Source organism: Pleurodeles waltl, chromosome 3_1 (assembly GCF_031143425.1).
Source record: "Pleurodeles waltl isolate 20211129_DDA chromosome 3_1, aPleWal1.hap1.20221129, whole genome shotgun sequence".
In the NCBI taxonomy this organism is placed as follows: domain Eukaryota; kingdom Metazoa; phylum Chordata; class Amphibia; order Caudata; family Salamandridae; genus Pleurodeles; species Pleurodeles waltl.
Window position 1 is genome coordinate 994,256,302 of NC_090440.1, and position 19,187 is coordinate 994,275,488.

The window sequence follows — 19,187 nt, forward strand, 5'->3', positions numbered from 1 at the left end:
GTAGTGCAACATTAGTCAATCTCTGGCCAATGTCAGTTTGGCGGTCTGACATGGGCGTTGACAGTGGGTTTTCAATCGGCACTGGTGGTGGCAATATCAGCGTTGGTTTGGTGAGAACTGGTGTGGAGCCAATGTGGACGATTGCATCGAAGTCAGTATGGGCCTCTACAATTTGGCAGCAAAATACAATTAATTCATTGTATGATTTCTGTGTGATGGGAGAACAGGTGACACAATTGTTGTGGTTAAGTTTTAGTACATTGACAAGTAGCAATCAGAATACAATAAAATATTTTTTTTTAAACTAAGGCATGGTGCATTACCGAACAGAAAAATTGAGCTACCATCAATGGAACCCAAAGACAAATGAATGACAATTACAGCAGACTCAGTTGCATCAAATATCCTATTTGAAGAGGTTTTCGTATCATAGAGAAAATGATTCCTTAACCAGACTTACAAATTAAGAACCACCCAAAAAGGGTAGTATCATAAGTTACTTTCATTTTGTAAAGTTGGGATGGTTCAATATGTGCTCGATTGCTTAGGGAGAATGTGGTCATAAAAATGCAATATAGTGCAAATTGCCCTGTTATGCTCTGCAATGGGAAAGGAGACTGTTCCCCAAAAGAGATCATTAGCCATTTCTATTGGCTGAGTGACAGTAACTGTTCAACTGTTATGAAAACAAGTTAATTCATTCTCCACAGGCAATTTTCAACTTATGCCAGAACATAATAGTTCAAGACACAGAACTGTATTAATAATATTTCAATTTTACCATTTACATTACAACTACATTCTATAAAAGTAATGACAGCAAAGGCTGCAGGTAAACTACAGAAATAAAAGATTAAACCAAAAAAGTCAAATATACTCTTTTATTGTAAAGTAATTTTTTTACACTAGTGTGCACACAAGGAACAAAGTGAACACATTGTGTTCCCTTCAAGACTGCTCTCAGGTGCTTTAATTTTCTCCAGAGGTTACACACTCTTAGAGATACGGTAAACACACAGCAAAGAGCTAGAAATCAGATTTATCAGTTTAAACATATGAATGTAAAAAAACACTCTTTAAAGTGACACTTTATGTCCAATCCATTTAAACTCAATTTGCTATGGGGCGGGGGACACTAAAGGGGATGACTAATGTTTCGGGTGAGCACTGTTCTCTCCAAGTCATTCCCTTCAGTGTTTACCCGTAGTGATAGTCATGGACAATGAGAAATATGCATTTTGTGATCCAAGTCTGTGCTCACTCTACAATTACTCCAAGGTAATGATGCCCAGGGAAAGTAAATGAAAACCTCTTCTCATGTTTTAGATACTAATGCTAACTTTCCATAACTAATCCTAAAGAAGCAAGCTCACAAATTAGCTTCATTGGTTTTTGGAACAAAGCATTATGTAAGTCTCCTGAAGCATTAATTGGTAATGTGTATTACAACCACTCCCAAAATGGATATCTGGGCCTTTGTCAGTGCACTCTTCTGGCCCCTGAATCAAGAAGGGAAAAGCCTGTTATGGGCAATAGCTGGTAGATGTGTATGCCACTACTCGACGAGCTGACTGTCCCAAGAAATGAACACAATAAAGTCTGTACTGAAAGTCAACACTGAAAACACTGCCTGAGGTCAACAGTTACCAGCACTGCACAAACGTACCAACCAGGCATTAAACGCCAGTTCACACCAATCAACTGTACACCACTTCAGTGTGGGGAGCATCAATTGTGATTCCATGGTCAACTCATAAAACTCCTGGAATGAAACAGCTACACAAAGAGCTCTGAACGTATGTTAGACAAGAAACACCATTTCCATTGCATAGGCCAACTCAAAGAGAGCATCACCAAACCCCTTTGACACTGAAACCATCAAGAACAGACAGCTGGCAGATTTTGTGATTCATACACTGCAGGGATCTTATTGCTGTGTACTTGAACCACCACAGGCTGGTATGCCAGTACCCTAGTGGCAACCAGAGCTGGTCATAAGTATTTTTTCAGTGCCTCTTGTTCGATGATAACTAAATACTTGACAGTTATTCCTTGTACGCAACCATATCTTCCTTTCTCAGAAGAGCATCGCTCAGTTGCAACTCCAAAAGGTAGGTCCACGCCTAATGGGCCAAGTTTCAACTCCTTTCCGAGTCACAGGAAGATAAGCTGACTAATAACAGATCACCAGTTATCAGTCCACCTTTGTGGATCGACCCCTTTCGCTTTAGGAAGAGAAAAATCCAGGAACGGTTTAGATGATAGTAAATAAACACCAAGAGTAATCTTCCCCTTTGCTGCAGTTGTTGCAACTTCTAAAAGAGTCAGACAGGGAACACAGCTTGACTGGGAGGAAACATGGTAAAATAACCATGATAGACACCTCGCCAGCAATCACCACAGCAAATATACCCTTGCATCTACTGCAGCTGATCGATCAAATTCAGTCCTCCACGTGGCGTTTAGAATATCCATTGCCAAGTAGTCCATCTACCAATAGCAGATAAGACTGGAGAGTACTGCAAGTGAAGTCCATAAAAAGAAGAACATCTGCCACTCTGTAATGCAAGAAAGAAGAAACAAAACACCATAAATAGCGATTTCATGCCTGTCTTAAATATTTGTCTGTAGGTGCTTCTTGATGCTGGGTACCCCTAGTGATGTGCCACGTTCCTTGGGCAGTCAGTGACTGTAGGCAACCCTGTTTTAGAGGCTGTAGTTAAATTCCAACTGGGATTTCGGAGGTGACCGTGTCTAATGGTTGCCAGTGACAGCTCATTAATGCATCGTATAGCTCCTCACTCTGCTCCATAAACTGCTTGTTGGCTTCATTCACATCTAGTGGTGGATTTGGATCTACAATTAAAAAAGATAATAAGACATGAAAAGCTGTGAATATGAGTTGTGTACAATGCACAATGTTATTGTTAACCACGCTTAATAGCATTTGTATAAAGAAAAACAATAACAAGATATCTTGACTGGCGATAAAAATCACTTATTAGGTAGAGCGATCACATCAGGTCACTTCTTCAGGTGATGGAAGAGGAAATGTTTTACCCTTTAAGCATCAAGTTGTGTCATGTAGTGCTGTAGACTCCCATGCTGTGCATACTCCTGCCATCCAGTGTTGAGCCCAGATGTGTGCAAGTTGTTTTTCTTTTAAGAAGTCTTTCGAGTCACGAGGCAGTGTGACTCCTCCTTTTGCTGGTAATACACATGGTTATTGGCTCCATTGTTAAGATTATTTTCCTGCACTGCGGGAGTAGGAAAGTACCCCCTTTCTTGGCATGGTTAGCCTCATTTTCTGCCTGTTGTCAGTGTGTTTGACTGTGTTCACAGAAATCCTGCTGACTAGGACCCCAATGATTATGCTCACTCCCTTCTAACTTGGTAACTGGTACCATTTCCACCCTCCATTTGACATACTGGTACCCCCATCTAAGTACCTACGATATGGTTCACAGGTACCCAGGGCACTGAGATAACAGGGGATCCCCATGGGCTGCTGTGTGTATTATGCCACCCATGGGGAGCCCATGCAAAGTGTTCTGCAGGCCTGCCATTGCAGCCTATGTGAAAGGGTGCATGTACCCTTTTTCACCACAGGCCACTGCACCAGGTCACTATAAGTCACTCCTATGGCAGGCCCTCCTAGGCCAGAGGGCAAGTATAGCAGAGGTACCCCCATGAACTAAAGTTCCATTGTCAAGGACTTCGTGAGTGCGGTGACACCATTTTATGGTGTACTGGAGATAGGTCACTACCTATGTCCAGCTACATAATGGTAACTCCAATCTAGGCATGTTTGGTATCAAACATGTCAGAATCATACCCCAATACTGTTGCCAGTATTAGAAGCATGATTCCATGCACTCCAGGGGCTCCTTAGAGGACCCCCAGCATTGCTCCTACCAGCATTCTAGGGTTTTACAGGCAGCCCAAGTTGCTGCCACCCCTCAGACATGTTGCTGCCCTCCTGCTGCCTGAACAACTCAAGCCCAGGAAGGCAGAACAAAGGATTCCTTTGGGAGAGGGGGGGTCACACCCTCTCCCTCTGGAAATAGATGTTACATGGCTTGGGAGGGGTAGCCTCCCCAAGCCACTGGTATGCTTTGAAGGGCACATTTGGTACCCTCTGTGCATAAACCAGTCTACACTGGTTCAGGGACCTCCAGTCCCTGCTGTGGCATGAAACTGGACAATGAAAGCGGAGTGACCACTGCCCTGTCCATCACCATCCCAGGGGTGGTGCCCAGAGCTCCTCCAGAGGGTCCCTGGGTTCTGGCATCTTTAATCCAAGGTTGGCAGGGACCTTTAGGAGCATCTGAGTGGCCAGGCCAGGCAGGTGATGTCAGAGCCCCCTCCTGATAGATGGTCACTTGGCTAGGTGACCAATCCCCCTGTCAGGCCTATTTAGGGTCTCTCTCTTGGGTGGGTCTTCAGATACGGCTTGGAAGATTCCAGCAAGACTCCTCTGCAAACTTACTTCGACTTGTATCCACGGGAACCGTGATTGGACCCTCCAGGAACTTACAATCTGCATCCACAACGAAGAGTCTTCTTGCAACATTGTTTCTAAAGCTTCTTCCAGCTTCTGCAACATTTCCCCGGCTGTGCATTCTCTGAGTGCGGCAAGTCTCCAGTCTGCATGAGAACGAAGAAGGAATCTCCTTTGAAGTGAAGGAGTCACTTCCCTACATCCACAGGCCCCTACTACGATGACCGGGTGTGTGGATCTCCTCTCATCCTGAGCTGCGTGGATCCTGCATCACAGGTGGTGGTCTGGAGTAGTCCTCTTGGTCCTCTCTGCCAGCTGTCCAACTTTGGTGGAGGTAAGACCTTGCCTTCCCACACAGGACAGTAACCCCGTGCATCCCGTCTCTTGTAGCTGCCAATGCTTGTTTGTGTTTCCTCCAAGGGATCTTCACGCTACGTGTAGCTCCAGCCCCGGCACTCCTTACAGTGACGCACAGCCCTCTGCATGGTTCTCCTGCGGCGTGAAACCATTCTCCAGTTGTGGTGTATTGGCTCTTCTGTGACTCCTGTGTCCCCCCCTCCTGTGGGGCTCTTGTTGGTGCTGCCGCTGCTCCTGTGGGCTCTCTGTGTCATCGAGGGTCCCCTCTGACTCTCCCTCCTGGGTTGAGTCCTCCTAGGCCTTGATGGTCCTTGGCAGCTCCACTTTCCACCAACAGTGACATTTGTCTTTGCCAAGGCTTTCTGGTGGAATTTCTGCACCAACACCCAACTGCAATTCTTCTTCCAGTGTGGGAAGACATCTGCATCCCTCACAAACTCTTCACTGACTCCAGGGTTGCAGTGCTGACATTCTTCACATCACCATCGACCAACTCCTGCATCCACAGCTGGGTGGGTAGTAGCTCCTACTTCTCCTGGAATCTTCTGTTACTTCTGGACTTGGTCCCCTTCTTCCACAGGTCTTCTTCATCAGTAAATCACCACTGGTATCTTGCAGTCTTGTCTGGAGGCTGCATTTTCTTCTTTTCTTTCCTTTTGGGTGATGGGTGGAAAATCTAGTAATTTACTCCTTTCCTCCTGGCCGCTAGGGGGCACTGTGGTACTTACCTTTGGGGTTTCCTAATACCCCCAACTACCCTCTACACATTTCACTTACCTAAGTGCGGGTCCTGTGTTCGCACTTATTTTAGTGTATGGTTTGGGCTCCCCCTAAGGTCACTATTGTAACTGCATTTGCACTGTTTTCTATCACTTTCTATGCCTATTTCTGATAACTACTGTATATATTTATTGTGTTACATACCTCCTCTTGGAGGGTTGCCTCTTTAGCACTTTGTGGTATTGTGTCACTAAAATAAAGTACCTTTATTTTTGTAACACTGAGTGTTTTCTTTCATGTGTGTGAGTGCTGTGTGACTCCAGTGGTATTGCATGACCTTTGCATATCTCCTAGAAAAGTCTTGGCTGCTCATCCACAGCTACCTCTAGAGAGCCTGGCTTCTAGACACTGCCTACACTACACTAATAGGGGATAACAGGACCTGGTGTAAGTACCTTAGGTACCCACCACACAACAGGCCAGCTTCCTACAGGGGGGTGAAGACAGAATATGAGGCACAGTGAAGTATAGATTGATGTCCATGCAAAAGATGAAAAGATAGCAAAGGAAACTGCAATAAGCCGGTGGCATCTGGGGAGGAAGATGGGCTCATGTGAATCTACAGCACTACATGCCACAAACAGAAGCTTACAGGGTAATTATCATTTTCTGTTCGAGGCATGTGTGACTGTAGATACGCATTCTGTGCACAGACTGTAAAGCAGTCCTCCCAAAAAGCTGTGGCTAGCCTGTGGGTGTTCCAGTCTATTGAAAGAGTGCACATAGTACTGCTTGACCAACAATAGCTTGTTGTATGTCCTAGTACATCCACACAATAGTGCTTTGTGCAGGTGTGTGGTGTGGAGATGCTTTGCTGATGTCAGCTATTTGGACATTCCCCAGGAAGGCCATACAGGCTCATTTCTTCCAAGTGGAGGGGGCTCTAGGAAGAATGGGTACAGTTCTTTTAGCTTCTGGATGCATTTGACATTCTAACTAGCAATGCCTGATTTCGATAGATCCTTCCCTTTGTGAGGTTGGAGAAAGCATCAAAGAGCTGCTGTGTCTTTCTAAATGGTTTAGTTCTGTCCAAGTAATACATGAGGGTTCGCTTTATGTCCTAAGTATGGACAGACAGTTCTGCAACAGAATCTGTTTGTTAAAACAAAAATACAGGAAGTTCAATAAATTGGTTAAGGTGGAAAGGAGAGACCACCTTAGGGAGAAATTTGGGATTGGTACAAAGGACAAACCTATCCCTATGGACTTGAAAAAAAGTTTCTTTTCAAGGTTAATGCCTGTAGGTCACTGACACATCTGAGTGAAGGGTTAGCAACAAGGAATGGCACCAAGAGAGGAATTAAGGAGGGTCTCAAAACGGAGGGCCCATGAGTTTAATAAGTACAGTTTTGAGATTCCATGCTGGGGCTGGTGGAGCCCGAGGAGGAATGACCCTCATGAGATCTTCCATGAAAGCGTTAACTATATTCCTGAAGAGAGGGATGTGTTGTCTACTCCGAAGGTAAGAAGCCACAGCAGGCAAATGCAGACATATGGAGGTGAAAATTAGACCAGAAACCTGCACATGTAGTAGGTAACAATACCCTGCACTGTGGCTTCAGAAGGATCAATGATACACACAAATCTATTCCACTCTGCACAGCAGGTCTGGGTAGTAGATCTATGTACTTTTTAAGAACGCGTATGCATTCCAGAGAAAGATTGGGGCATTCTATTACCTCAGGAGCCAGACTGCATGGTTGTGCGACTCCTGATCTGGGTGCCTGATTTCTCCATGGTTCTGCAAGAGAAGGTCCACCCTGTTGGGAAACATCTCGAGGGGAACCACAGAGAGTTCAAGCAGAGTTGTGAGCTATGACTAGCGAACCCATGTGGGAGCCACCAGGATGAGCGCGAGGGACGCCTGCCGAAGCCTCTTCACCCCAAATAGGAGAGGGAGAGGCAGGACAGCATAGGCAAATATCTCAGGACAGTTCATCTATTGTGCATTGCCAATGAACTGTGGGTGTGGGAGCCTTAAGGCAAAGTTTTGGCATTTGGTGTTTTCTGCGGTTGCCAACAAGTCTATTTCTGTAAAGACCCACCTGTGGCAGTAGTGGAGGAGAATTTGTGGGTGGAGTTCCCACTGTTGGAATTGTTGCTGCTGAGGAGGTTGACAAAGTCGCTGTCCATCCCTGGAAGGTACTCGGCCAGCAAGTGAATTTTGTGACTGACAGCCCATCTGCGAGAGTTTTGGAGAGCGTGTGCCTCCCTGTTTCTGAAGGTAAAACATGGCTGACATATTGTCCATGCGGGCATGAAAAACCCTGGCTATCAGGTGGCGCAGGAAAGCCTTCAATGCTAGATGGATGGCTAAAAATTCCAAGTGGTTGCTATGAAGACCGTGTTGTGTGGGCTCCCATTGGCCTTGAACAATCAGCTACTACAGATGGGCCCCAATCCTGTTGTGAAGATCCTCTTTGGAACAGCACAGAGAAACGGATGTCCCTGCAACAGGTTGTTGGTATTCCACCACTGCAGAGAGTGTCAATTGCGGCAGCCAATCAACACTAGATCATCCCAATGACCTTCCACTTGATACCACTGTTGCGCTAGACATCCTCACAATGGATGCATGTGTAACCTGGTGTGGGGTACTATGGCTATGCCGGAGGCCATAATGCCTAGGAGGTGCATGACTGTTCTGACTGTGACTTGTTGATGCTGCTGGAAAACAGACAAAAGCCAACAAACACAAATGATGGACCAAATGCGGAACCAATAAAACATTCACCCCAGTCATAGATCTGGGTTTAACCCATCAATTCTTTTGCTCACCAAGCCACCCCAGTTTAGACCCAGCCATATGTAAATCAGTCTTGACTTTGTTCCCCATGGGATCAGTTCAGCCCGAACCGCCAGGCCAGGTCCTCCCTGGACCGGAAACAAGTATCCTGGGACCGGTTTCAGGGTATCACTCTTCATCAGCCCGGCTAGCTTGAATCCAGTGGCACAGTGAGCCCAGGACCCAGGTCTGGGCATACCCGGCGTACTTACAGGCAACAAAAGCAAACAAACACAAATGATGGACGGAATGCGGAACCAATCAAACCTTCACCCCCAGTCACAAATCTGGGTTTGATCCATCAATTCTTGTACTCAGTATGCCAACCCCAGTTTGGACCCAGCCATATGCAAATCAGTCTTGACCCTGTTAACCATGGGAACAGTCCAGCCCGCACTGCCAGTCAGGTCCTCCCTAGACAATAAACAAGCATCCTGGGACCGGTTTCAGGGTATCACCCTTCATCAGCCAGGCTAGCTTGAATCTGGTGGCATAGCAAGTGTGCCGGGTAAGCCCAGACGTGGGTCCCAGGCTCACTGTGACCTGTTCCTTGGTGGCTGCTGGGTTGACGGACCCAGTGATCAGCAGAATGGTGAGGTACGTAATGGTGACAAACGTTCCGGTTGTGCCTGCAGTGAAGTGGCTCCTCCGCTTCAAGGGAGATCCTGACGGCTTGATGAAGGGTGGTGGCCCTCTGAGGCTTTTGGAACCTGCATAGCTGCAGGATGAGTCAGGCTGTTGCCACTGACAGGCCTGGAGCAGGTAGGGTTTTGCGCCAAAGTACATCAGCTGCCCACAGTTCTCACTTCTTCGGCTCTTCTTGGTCCTTCATCTTCTTTTGTCAGACAAATCTTCTTCTGGTGTCAGCGGGGTACCCAACTACTGAATTTAGGGGGGCGTTTAGGGGAGTGTAGGGTAGTAGACAATGGGCTATTTACCCCTTGGGTGACTACACCGCTATATGACCACTTCCTGTGGAAGTGGGCACAACCCTGTCCCAGAGATCCTAGTTCCACCAGAAAGAAGATGGTGGAACACTTCTTTCATGGAGCATATCAGGCTGCTCACCTTAGGGGAGTGACTACCCTGGTAGTGCAACACGCCTACCTGCGTAGCTAATCTCCTACCTGTCCTTAGTGCCAAATGGGCTTCAGGGCCAGGGGTGGCAGCTTCCAGGTCTGGAGGAAGCCAGGGTTGCAAACTGAAAGCAGCAGGGTCTTTGAAGTCCCTGGCCTTGGTATTCAGATTCACTAGCCATCCTGCTGGTGGTGGCAAGAACACCTTCCCCCAGAGCAGGCATTGTTTCTACCCTTTGAGAGCATGGGATCTCACCTCCAGGGTGTCAGAAATATGCCTGTGGTGGCAGGCTGGTCAATACCAGTCAGCCAGTACACTAGATGACTAGTAGGTTTTAGCGGGCACCTCTAAGGTGATCTCTGGGTGCAGGTAACAATAAATCCAAGACTGGCATCAGTCTGGATTTATTAAGATGAGGTGTTCGATACCGAACACCATAGATTTCAGTGAAGCCATTATGTAGCTGGGTAACTCATGACGACCAGTGCCAAGTACATACCTTAAGATGGCTTTCCTGTTCACGTACAGTATCTAAGTAATTGAACAAGACATCGCAGATATATCCTCAGATCCAACATAATGCACACTGCCTAGGGCTCTAAGGCCTGCTGTAGGGGTGAATTGCATATATTTAGATGCAGTGACTAAGGCATGCACACAATGTGTGTGCCATGTGTTTTCACTCATTGCTTGCACCATGAAATGCAGTCTGCGTTGGTAGACTGTGTGCCATTTGTAGGGGGTACAATACAAGCTGCAACCCATAGGGACCATCTCTTGCACCCAGACCCTTGGTACTAGGGACTTGCAGTGGTACTAGAGTGTATGCCAATTGTGTACAAGTAGACCTTTTACCCTGTGTCAGGGAAAGAGCACTGGGGACCTGTTTAGCAGGAACCCAGTGCACCTCAGTCAAAAAAAAAACCTCAGTACTAGTGAGCAAAACGTGGGGGTGACTATGTCCAAAAGGGTCGCCTTCCTACATGAGAAACTTATCTTTCTTGGGTATGAAGTACAGAGATTACACTCCTGTACCCTGCCGATGGCTTGGACCTCTTATTTGAGAAGTTGTAGATGTTCTGGGGAGAGTCTGTATTTGCGAGGTGGAATGGTGTGAGGTGTGGGAGACAGGTGGGAGTTGGCTGCGAATATAAATAGGGTCAGTAGGGGAAGGGTTATATTATTTATCTACCCTAGAGGTTAAGACCCTGGCTCAAACAGGGTCCTTAAAGATGTCAGATGTGTGACGCAACACGTCTTTAAGAATGGGGAGATATTGAGTAGAGTGATGAGTGGAGAATGGGGTTTCAAAGAGGAAGTCCTCCAACAGAGACTCTATATAACAGTCCACCTTATGAAATAGGGCTGCTCTACCAACAAGCTCCTAATAGGATGTAGAATCGTTCGTCTGAGAAGGACGGGCAGGTTGTGTGTGCCTGGGTAGGTCTGCATCCTAGGAGTCTAATGAGTCACTCTGTGGTGGGATGTCATATGTATCGTTCCCTTCCTCCATGCCTGCCCATATCACAGTATGGAGACCCCTGGGATGTGATAGCAAGGGGGTCCCCCCTTGAAAGGTAGTTGGGGAAGGTAAAGTCTGACGAACATGGCGAGTGGATGGTTGAGAGGGGGATAAAGGGCTGGTTGCCCTATTTGCCTTCTTGCACTGCCTTGCTGGAACTGGAACATCCAAAGCTTCCTCGAAGGGCACCTGGCCCTTGGAAGCTGGAGCAGCAGTAGAACCCAGAGTACGAGCAAGGATTTGCCTCGTATAGGGATGGATGACCAGGTGTTTATGCCTCCTCTTTGTAGCCTGTGGAGGATCAGTTCGACAGTGTCTCCACCAATGTCGGATCTGCTGGTTGATGCCGAACTTCTCGGCTCTGAGGGTGCTTTTGGTGCCTCGAGTCTGATTGGCATTGAGGCATATGCAGTCAGCACCAATGGTCGGCTCGGTGCCGGGGTCAGAGCGGGAGGAAAGGAGAAACTTTCATCTGCAGCCGAGGGTTGTGGAGGATGTTTCCCCTCAATGTCCTCCTGACTGAAGAGGTTTGGGGTGTCATCGCCGCTAGACCTGATGAAGGCTGCGTCAAGGATATTTAGTGTGGCAGCAAGGACAGTATCTGAATGGAGACTGTTCCATCACTGTTGAAGCAAGGTGGAGCGACGTGGCCAAGATGGGAGGTAGGCACCGAAGGGCAAGGCCTACACGGGGCCATGGTTGACCCAAATTCAGTTTTTCTCGGGACCATGATTGTTACTTAGCTCAAAGAGTAAGGGAGATGCGATCGAAGAACAATACCGATGGAAGGGAAGAATCACTGTAGACCAAAGAGAGCACTGTGACGGAGCAGAGAAACACAAATCCAAACCTGATGGGGGAAGAAAACAATCTAACAATGGGGCTGACAACCAAGTGCATAACCAGTAAGAGGAGTCACCACACTGCCTTGTGACTCGAAAGACTTCTTTGAAGAAAAACAACTTGCACACATTCGGGCAGACTGGAGGAGTATGCACAGCATGTGGATCTACAGCCACACATGCCTCAAAATATATGTTTTCATTAATTTTTCCATCTTGAAGTTTTCTAGACAATTAAGAGCAGTGCACAACCCTGCACTCAGGCTCGAGACTGTGCTACAACTGGTGAGGGTTACCCGCCAGACCCATGTTAGTTTTTCCCCTCAACAAATTTCCTGGAATCTTTTAAGAATGTGTCTAATGAGATCCTCAAAGCAGTCATAATTTTTATTCAGAATGATGATTGCAGAATGTTTCTGTAGCACAAGCTATCTATGTCAAGACCAACAATCATGTCACTTGCCTGTAGATTTGGGTAGCTCGCAATTACAGTTAGAATTTTAAACCCCTCCTACTGCTTTTTTAAAATGTTGTGAGGTCCAGTGTCAGCTTAATTCCTTCCTGTTTGGAGGACACCCTTGGGCATTAGTGTATTCATTATTTTTCATTGAATTTATTTCATACTGAACATACAGTAGAAAAAACAATCCTCGTCTATCTCAGGAGTACAGCTTCTACTGCCTCAGACACCCTGTGCACTAACTGATGTACAAGAGGCAAGTGTTGTGTTTAAGTTGAAAGTAAGAAATGCAAAAGACTCTAATAAAGAATGGATGGGTTGGATCTAATCCACTGCCTCCAATGGCATAAAGTGCTAGGATAAGAATCCTGAATGGGTGCGCTTGCTAACTATTATTTTCCTTTGTTATGCATGACTTCCATAGGAAGTCTCTATAATTTACACCAGATCCCAAATCTGGTAATTCACTGATACGACGTAGCCATAGTTTAAAACAGAATCCGCTATCCACTGTTGTCTTAAGGACTTCAAGGCCAGGCTGACTGAGCTCTCATTGCCGGCCACGGAGTGCTCTTTGTCTGCTTTGACTGAAAGCAGAAAGCACAGAGCACAGCTGCAGGAGGGGGAAGATAATTGGGGTTGGTTAAGGATATAAGCATCTGTTTGTAGCATGAGTGCAGCAGATTTACGTCTGCTGTATACTCCTGCAATCTAGTGTAGGGTGTGGACATTTGCAACTTGTTTTTCTTCGAGGATGTCTTTTGAATTACAAGGTATAGTGACTCCCCCTTAGTTGGTAATATACCTGGGCTCTAACTCTATTCTTAGATTGTTTTCCGTGCAGCAGGTGAGCGTAGATGAAGCAATAGATAGGATATTGCAGTGAGCATTCAAGACGTTATATACAAAGATTGTAAGTGAAAGAATGCACGTCTGCAACTACCAGTGTTTCTGGAGAAGTGGGTTGGCACATGTGAATCAACAGCAGTACATGCTACAAACAGATGCTCACAGGTTAATTAGCATATTCTGTTTGTTCTGGTGGAGAAGTGTGGCACCATGGTTAGAGCTGCAAACCCTGATGCAGAGATCTGGCCCGGGACCAGGGTTCAATTCCCACCTTGGCGGGTCTTGGGTTCAATTCCCTTGGACCAGATCATTCTCACCTCGGTGTCTAATCTAATTAATGAGTCCCACTCTAACTCTGGGCAATAGCTTGCTTAATCTCCACAACAGCATTGACAGCGCTTGGATGCCTGGCTTCACCCTGGGGGTTGCCCAGGAGTGGGTGCCTCACAGGGAAAAGCCAGGAGGGGTTCCACAGCGGTATGCGTACAGCGCCTTGAGACCCTAACGGGTGAGTAGTGCACTATACAAGTGCGAAGTTTACGTTTACGTTTGTAGTATGCGTGGCTGTAGATACTCATGCTTTACATCTACTCTAAAGCAGCATTCCATAATTGGTGAATAGACAGTAGATGTTGTTGAAGACTAAAGCAGAGTTCTTAAAACAGTTTGGGCAACTCTTGCTTGTTGGCTTGCTAAGACATCCACACAGTAGCACTTGGTATGATAATCATGTGTTTAGTGGACCATATAACTTCCTTATAAGTGTCAACTATAGGGATATGTCAAAGGAAAAGCAACAGCTAGGGTCCTTTACTCAGAGTGGAATAAGGCCTGGGCGGGGCAGACAAATTTCTTTCAGCCTTAATATGGCAGTTTTGGATACATTCGACAATCCATCTGGCTATGCTTGGTTGAGATACAGCAGGGGGCTTTGGGTGGAATAACCTATTTGAGTTTTTTCATGAAAGCTTTGATGACAGTGCTTTTAATAAAGAATAGTGGTCTCTGTTCTACATGCAGGTTGCAATAGCAGCAAAGTGAAGGCATGTGGAAGTGTAAGCTAGACATGATTTCTGTAAATGAAGAAGGAAGCAGACAATACCCTGAACTTCACCATGAAGCAGGACTTTATGCTAAGGAATGCAGTAATGGATATCCTTTCCCACTTGGCAGCACTTCGTGCTTCTTTGAGGATAGGCATGCACTCTTGAGGAAGGTTGAGATAGCTGAATTCTAGGACTGCTACATTTAGTTGTCTAGGGTCGTGGTGCCTTATTTTGCCTTGGTTCTGCATGATAAGGTCAGGCCTGTTGGGGAGCTTCTCATGGGGAATCACTGACATCTAACTCAAGACTAAAGTCTTGCATTTTGAGCAGTGACAAACAGGTCGACCTTGGGAGCCCCCCCTCCCAATGGCAGAAGTGCAGGAGGAGTGCTTGAGGGTGGAGTTCCCACTTACTGAGTTGTTGCTGCAGGCTGCTTAGCAGGTCTCAAAATCGTAGCTTCTGCCAGTAAGTGTATCTGGTAGGAAATGCGGTGAGTGTGTGCTGCCAAATGCGGTGAGTGTGTGCTGCCTTGCTTTTGGAGATAGTAGTAAACGCTGATCCTGGTTTCGTTTTTTTTCAAGACGTGTTTGTGCTGAATCTGGTGAAGGAATGCCTTGAGCACTTGCTGGATGACCAGGAGCTAGAGTTAACTGATGTGGAGGCTCCTTTGTGTGGCAACCCCATGCCCTCTACAGTCAGTTCCTACAGATATGCACCCCACCCTGAAGGCGAGCTGTCTGTGGTGATGGTCACTTACGAAACCCGGTCCATCAATAGCTAGCTCTGCAGCAGATTGTTGCTATTCGCCCACTGCAGACAGCTATGGGCGCTGGCCTGTATCAACATTAGATCCTGACTGAGGTAAACCTTGCAGGTGATTGTACTGAGTATGGCACCCAGAAAAGAATGATCTGAAAGGGTTTGAAGGTGGTCGTGACAGTATTTGTAGTGAAGCCCAGAATGTGGAGGAGAGTCATAGTGGTCTAAGTGTGAGGAGACATTGATGTCTGCACGCTTTATCATCTAAGTAGAGGAATATGTGAATGTTGCTCGTTCTGAGAGGGTCGTCTACCTCAGCAAGGCAATTTCTGAATACTTTGGGGGCAGTGCTGACCCTGAGTGGCAACACTTTGAATTGATAATGTTGACCACTTCCCAAGAAATGTAGGTAGTGGAGATGAGCAACACTGATTGGTATGTGGAAGGAGGCGTCTTTCAGATCGTGGGCTGTCATGAAGTTACCTTGCTGCAGCAGAGGTACGACATCAAGCTGAGTGACCCATGTGGAAACGTTCTGACACTATGTTCTGCTGAGGGGCCTGAGGTATAATATAGCTTAGAGACCCGTCCTTTTAGGGATTCCATGCATATTGCCAATTAAGAGAAGAGTCACTATACTTTTTAACTCGAAAAAGGTCTTCGAACAAAAATAAACTGGAAATATCCGAGTCCAGCATTAGAGGGCAGGAGTATGCTGTGTGTGTGTATCTACAGCCGCACATTCTACGAACATTTGAGTCAGACAGAAGAGACCATGTATGGCTATCCATTACTCCTATGCCCCAGCCTAGCAGTTAAAAGAGGGACAGATGGTTTTGGGGTCCATATCTATCATAAGAATATAGATCGGTGACTGTGAGTTACTAGGTTATTTTTCACCTCAGAGTTCAAGTGATATCAAAGACAACTCAAGCTTTGCTTTTGTTGTCTACTTGATGTCACTTAGAACCCTTCAGTGAAAAACATCTTTGTAATTTGGTTACCCATCTGTAATTCTACATGTTGATTTCAGGGAGCGAACAGGGTGATATCCACCTTCCCTGGTGTAGGAAGCTGGGCTTGTGTGTGGTGGGTACCTAAGGTACTTACACCTTCTACCAGGTCCAGGTATTCCCTATCATTGTAGTGTAGTCAGTGTCTAGAAGCCAGGCTCTCTAGCGGTAGCTGTGGATGAGCAGCCGAGGCTTATCTAGGAGATATGCAAAGCTCATGCAAACCACTGTAATCACACAGCAATCACACACACACACACACACAGAAAAGAAAACACTCAGTGTTACAAAAATAAAGATACTTTATTTTAATGACAATACCAAAAAGTACTAGAGAGGCAACCCTCCAATACGATACATATACACACTATATGGAAAATGTAACTTAACCAGTGGTCATCTGTACGTGGCACGTAGTGCTGCAGATTCACATGCTATGCATAGCTCTTCTGACATCTAGTGTTGGGCTTGGAGTGTTACAAGTTGTTTTTCTTTGAAGAAGTCTTTTCGGAGTTACGGGATCATGTGACTTTTCCTCTCGGCTACAGCGCACATCGGCATCGACTCCATTGTTAGATTGTTTGCTCGCAAAGGGTGAAGGAAGGAGTGATAGAGTATGAGAATACAAAGAGATGTCCATGCAAATGTAAGTGTATCTACATATGTACAAATGTTAAACTTGAATGACTGCAGGCCTCCGGGGAGGAGGGAGGGTACATGTGAATCTACAGCACTACATGCCACGAACAGATGTACAACTGGGTAAGTGACATTTTCCGTTCGATGGCATGTGTAGCAGATACACATGCTATGCACAGACTACAAAGCAGTTAGTCCTCCCAAAAAAGCGGTGGCTAGCCTGTAAGAGTTGAAGTTGTTTGAAATATTGTTCTTAAGACAGCTTGGCCGACAGTTGCTTGTTGCTGTGAAAAACAGTAGTGTTTTGTAAATGTATGAGGAGTTGACCATGTGGCTGCTTTACATATATCAACCATTGGTATGTTCCCTAAGAATGCCATTGACACGCCTTTCTTTCTTGTTGAATGTGCTCTAGGAGTAATTAAAAGTTGTCTTTTAGCTTTGATGTAGCATGTTTGTACGCATCTAACAATCTATCTTGCTAAACCTTGTTTTGATATAGGATGGCCTTTATGTGGTTGTTGAAAAGCAACAAAACGTTTTTTTGTTTTTCTAAAATCTTTGGTTCTGTCTATATAGTACATAAGAGCTCTTTTGAGATTTAGGGTATGAAGAGCTCTTTCTGCCACAGAGTCTGGCTGTGGAAAGAAGACTGGCAATTCCACTGTTTGGTTGATGTGAAAAGGAGATACTACCTATGGTAGAAATATTGGATTTATTTTAAGTACAACTTAATGTTTGTGCACTTGGAAAAAAGGATCCTCAAGAGTGAAGGCTTGTATTTCACTAACTCTTCTTAAAGAAGTAATAGCTACAAGGAAAGCGGCCTTCCATGTCAAGTATTGTATCCAACAAGAGTGCATGGGTTCAAATGGGTCCCATGAGTCTGGTAAGTACGATATTTAAATTCCATGATGGAACAGGTGGTGTTCTAGGTGGAATAATGTGTTTTAATCCTTCCATGAAGGCTTTAATAACAGGAATTCTGAACAGAGAAGTATGTTGAATATTCTGTAAGTATGCAGATATTGCAGTGAGGTGTATTTTGATGGATGAGAAAGCCAAATTTGACTTTTGCAAATGAAGTAAATAACATACAATATCTTGTATGGATGCTATAAGTGGGTCAGTGTTTTTAGATTGACAGTAGTATACAAATATTTTCCACTTGTTTGCGTAGCATTGTCTAGTAGTAGGTTTGCATGCTTGTTTAATTTCTTCCATACGTTCTGGTGGAAGTTTTAGGTGACTATATTATAGGACTTCAGGAGCCAAATCACTAGATTGAGAGCACTGGGATTTGGATTCCTGATTTGACATTTGTCCTGGGTTAACAAATCTGGTCTGTTTGGGAGTTTGGAATGGGGTACTACAGACAAATCTAGGAGTGTTGTGTACCAATGCTGATGTCTCCATGCTGGTGCTATTAGAATCATTATAAGTGATGTTTGACACAGTTTGCTGACCAGAAAGGGAAGGAGTGGGAGAGGTGGAAAAGCATAAGCAAATATCCCTGACGAATTGATCCATAAAGCATTGCCTTTGGATAGAGGATGTGGGTGTCTGGATGCGAAGTTTAGGCATTTTGTGTTTTTGCTTGTTGCGAATAGGTCTATCTCTGGTGTTCCCTACTTTTGAAGTACTTGGGAGTGAATCTCCCATTCGTGTGTTTGTTGGTGATTTATGCTTAGGAGATCTGCCAGCTGATTGTCTATCCCTGGAATGTATTGTGCTAATAGATGAATGCGATTGTGAAATGCCCATTTCCATATTGTTTGAGCTAGGAGGGACATCGGAGATGAGTGTGTCCCACCCTGTTTGCTGAGGTAATACATGGTTGGCATGTTGTCTGTTTTTATGAGAACAGTCTTCTGTTTGAGAAGAGGTTAAAACGCTTTTAGAGAAATAAATACAGCTAATAGTTCTAGGTGGTTTATATGAAGCTGTGTCTGTTGTGCATCCCATTGCCCTTTTATGGTCTGATTGTTGAGGTGAGCTCCCCAACCGAAAAGCACTGATGTGTCTGTTTTGATTATGGTCTGAGGCACAGGGTCCTGGAATGACCGCCCCTTCATTAGATTGTTGCGATTCCACCATTGAAGGGACATAAGTGTTTGGCGGTCCATCAACACTAGATCCTGAAGTTGATCGTGTGCCTGAGACCATTGTTGTGAGAGGCACTATTGTAAGGGCCTCATGTTGTCTTGCATGTGGAACTATGGCTATGCAAGATGCCATCATTCCTAGGATCCTCATGATAAACTTTACAGTATATTGTTGATTTTGCTGTATGTGTGGTATGAGATTTTGGAAAGCTTGTATCCTTTGTGTATTTGGATAAGCTAGGGCCTTTTGAGTATTTAGGATAGCACCCAGGTAAGGTTGTACCTGTTCTGGTTGAAGATGTTAATTTTTAAAATTGACAGTGAAACCAAGTGTATGCATGGTTTCTATCACAAAAGAAGTGTGTTTTTGGCATATTGTAAAATTGCTTGATTGAATTAGCCAGTCTAGATATGAAAAGACGTGGATGTGCTGTCTTCTTAAGAAGGCTGCT

At 45.4% G+C, this 19,187-nt stretch overlaps 1 protein-coding gene across 3 annotated transcripts in view; it reads right to left on the bottom strand.

The window, feature by feature from the left end:
• Positions 1 to 867: 867 nt before the first annotated feature.
• The window catches only part of TRNAU1AP (tRNA selenocysteine 1 associated protein 1), a 120,591-nt gene continuing 102,271 nt past the window's right edge, over positions 868 to 19,187 (bottom strand). For all 3 annotated transcript variants that reach the window (XM_069224155.1, XM_069224153.1, XM_069224154.1), the window contains one exon: positions 868 to 2,856. In XM_069224155.1, the coding sequence (XP_069080256.1) occupies positions 2,720 to 2,856 (137 nt within the window). In that variant the 3' untranslated portion in view covers positions 868 to 2,719. The remainder of the gene's footprint in view (positions 2,857 to 19,187) is intronic.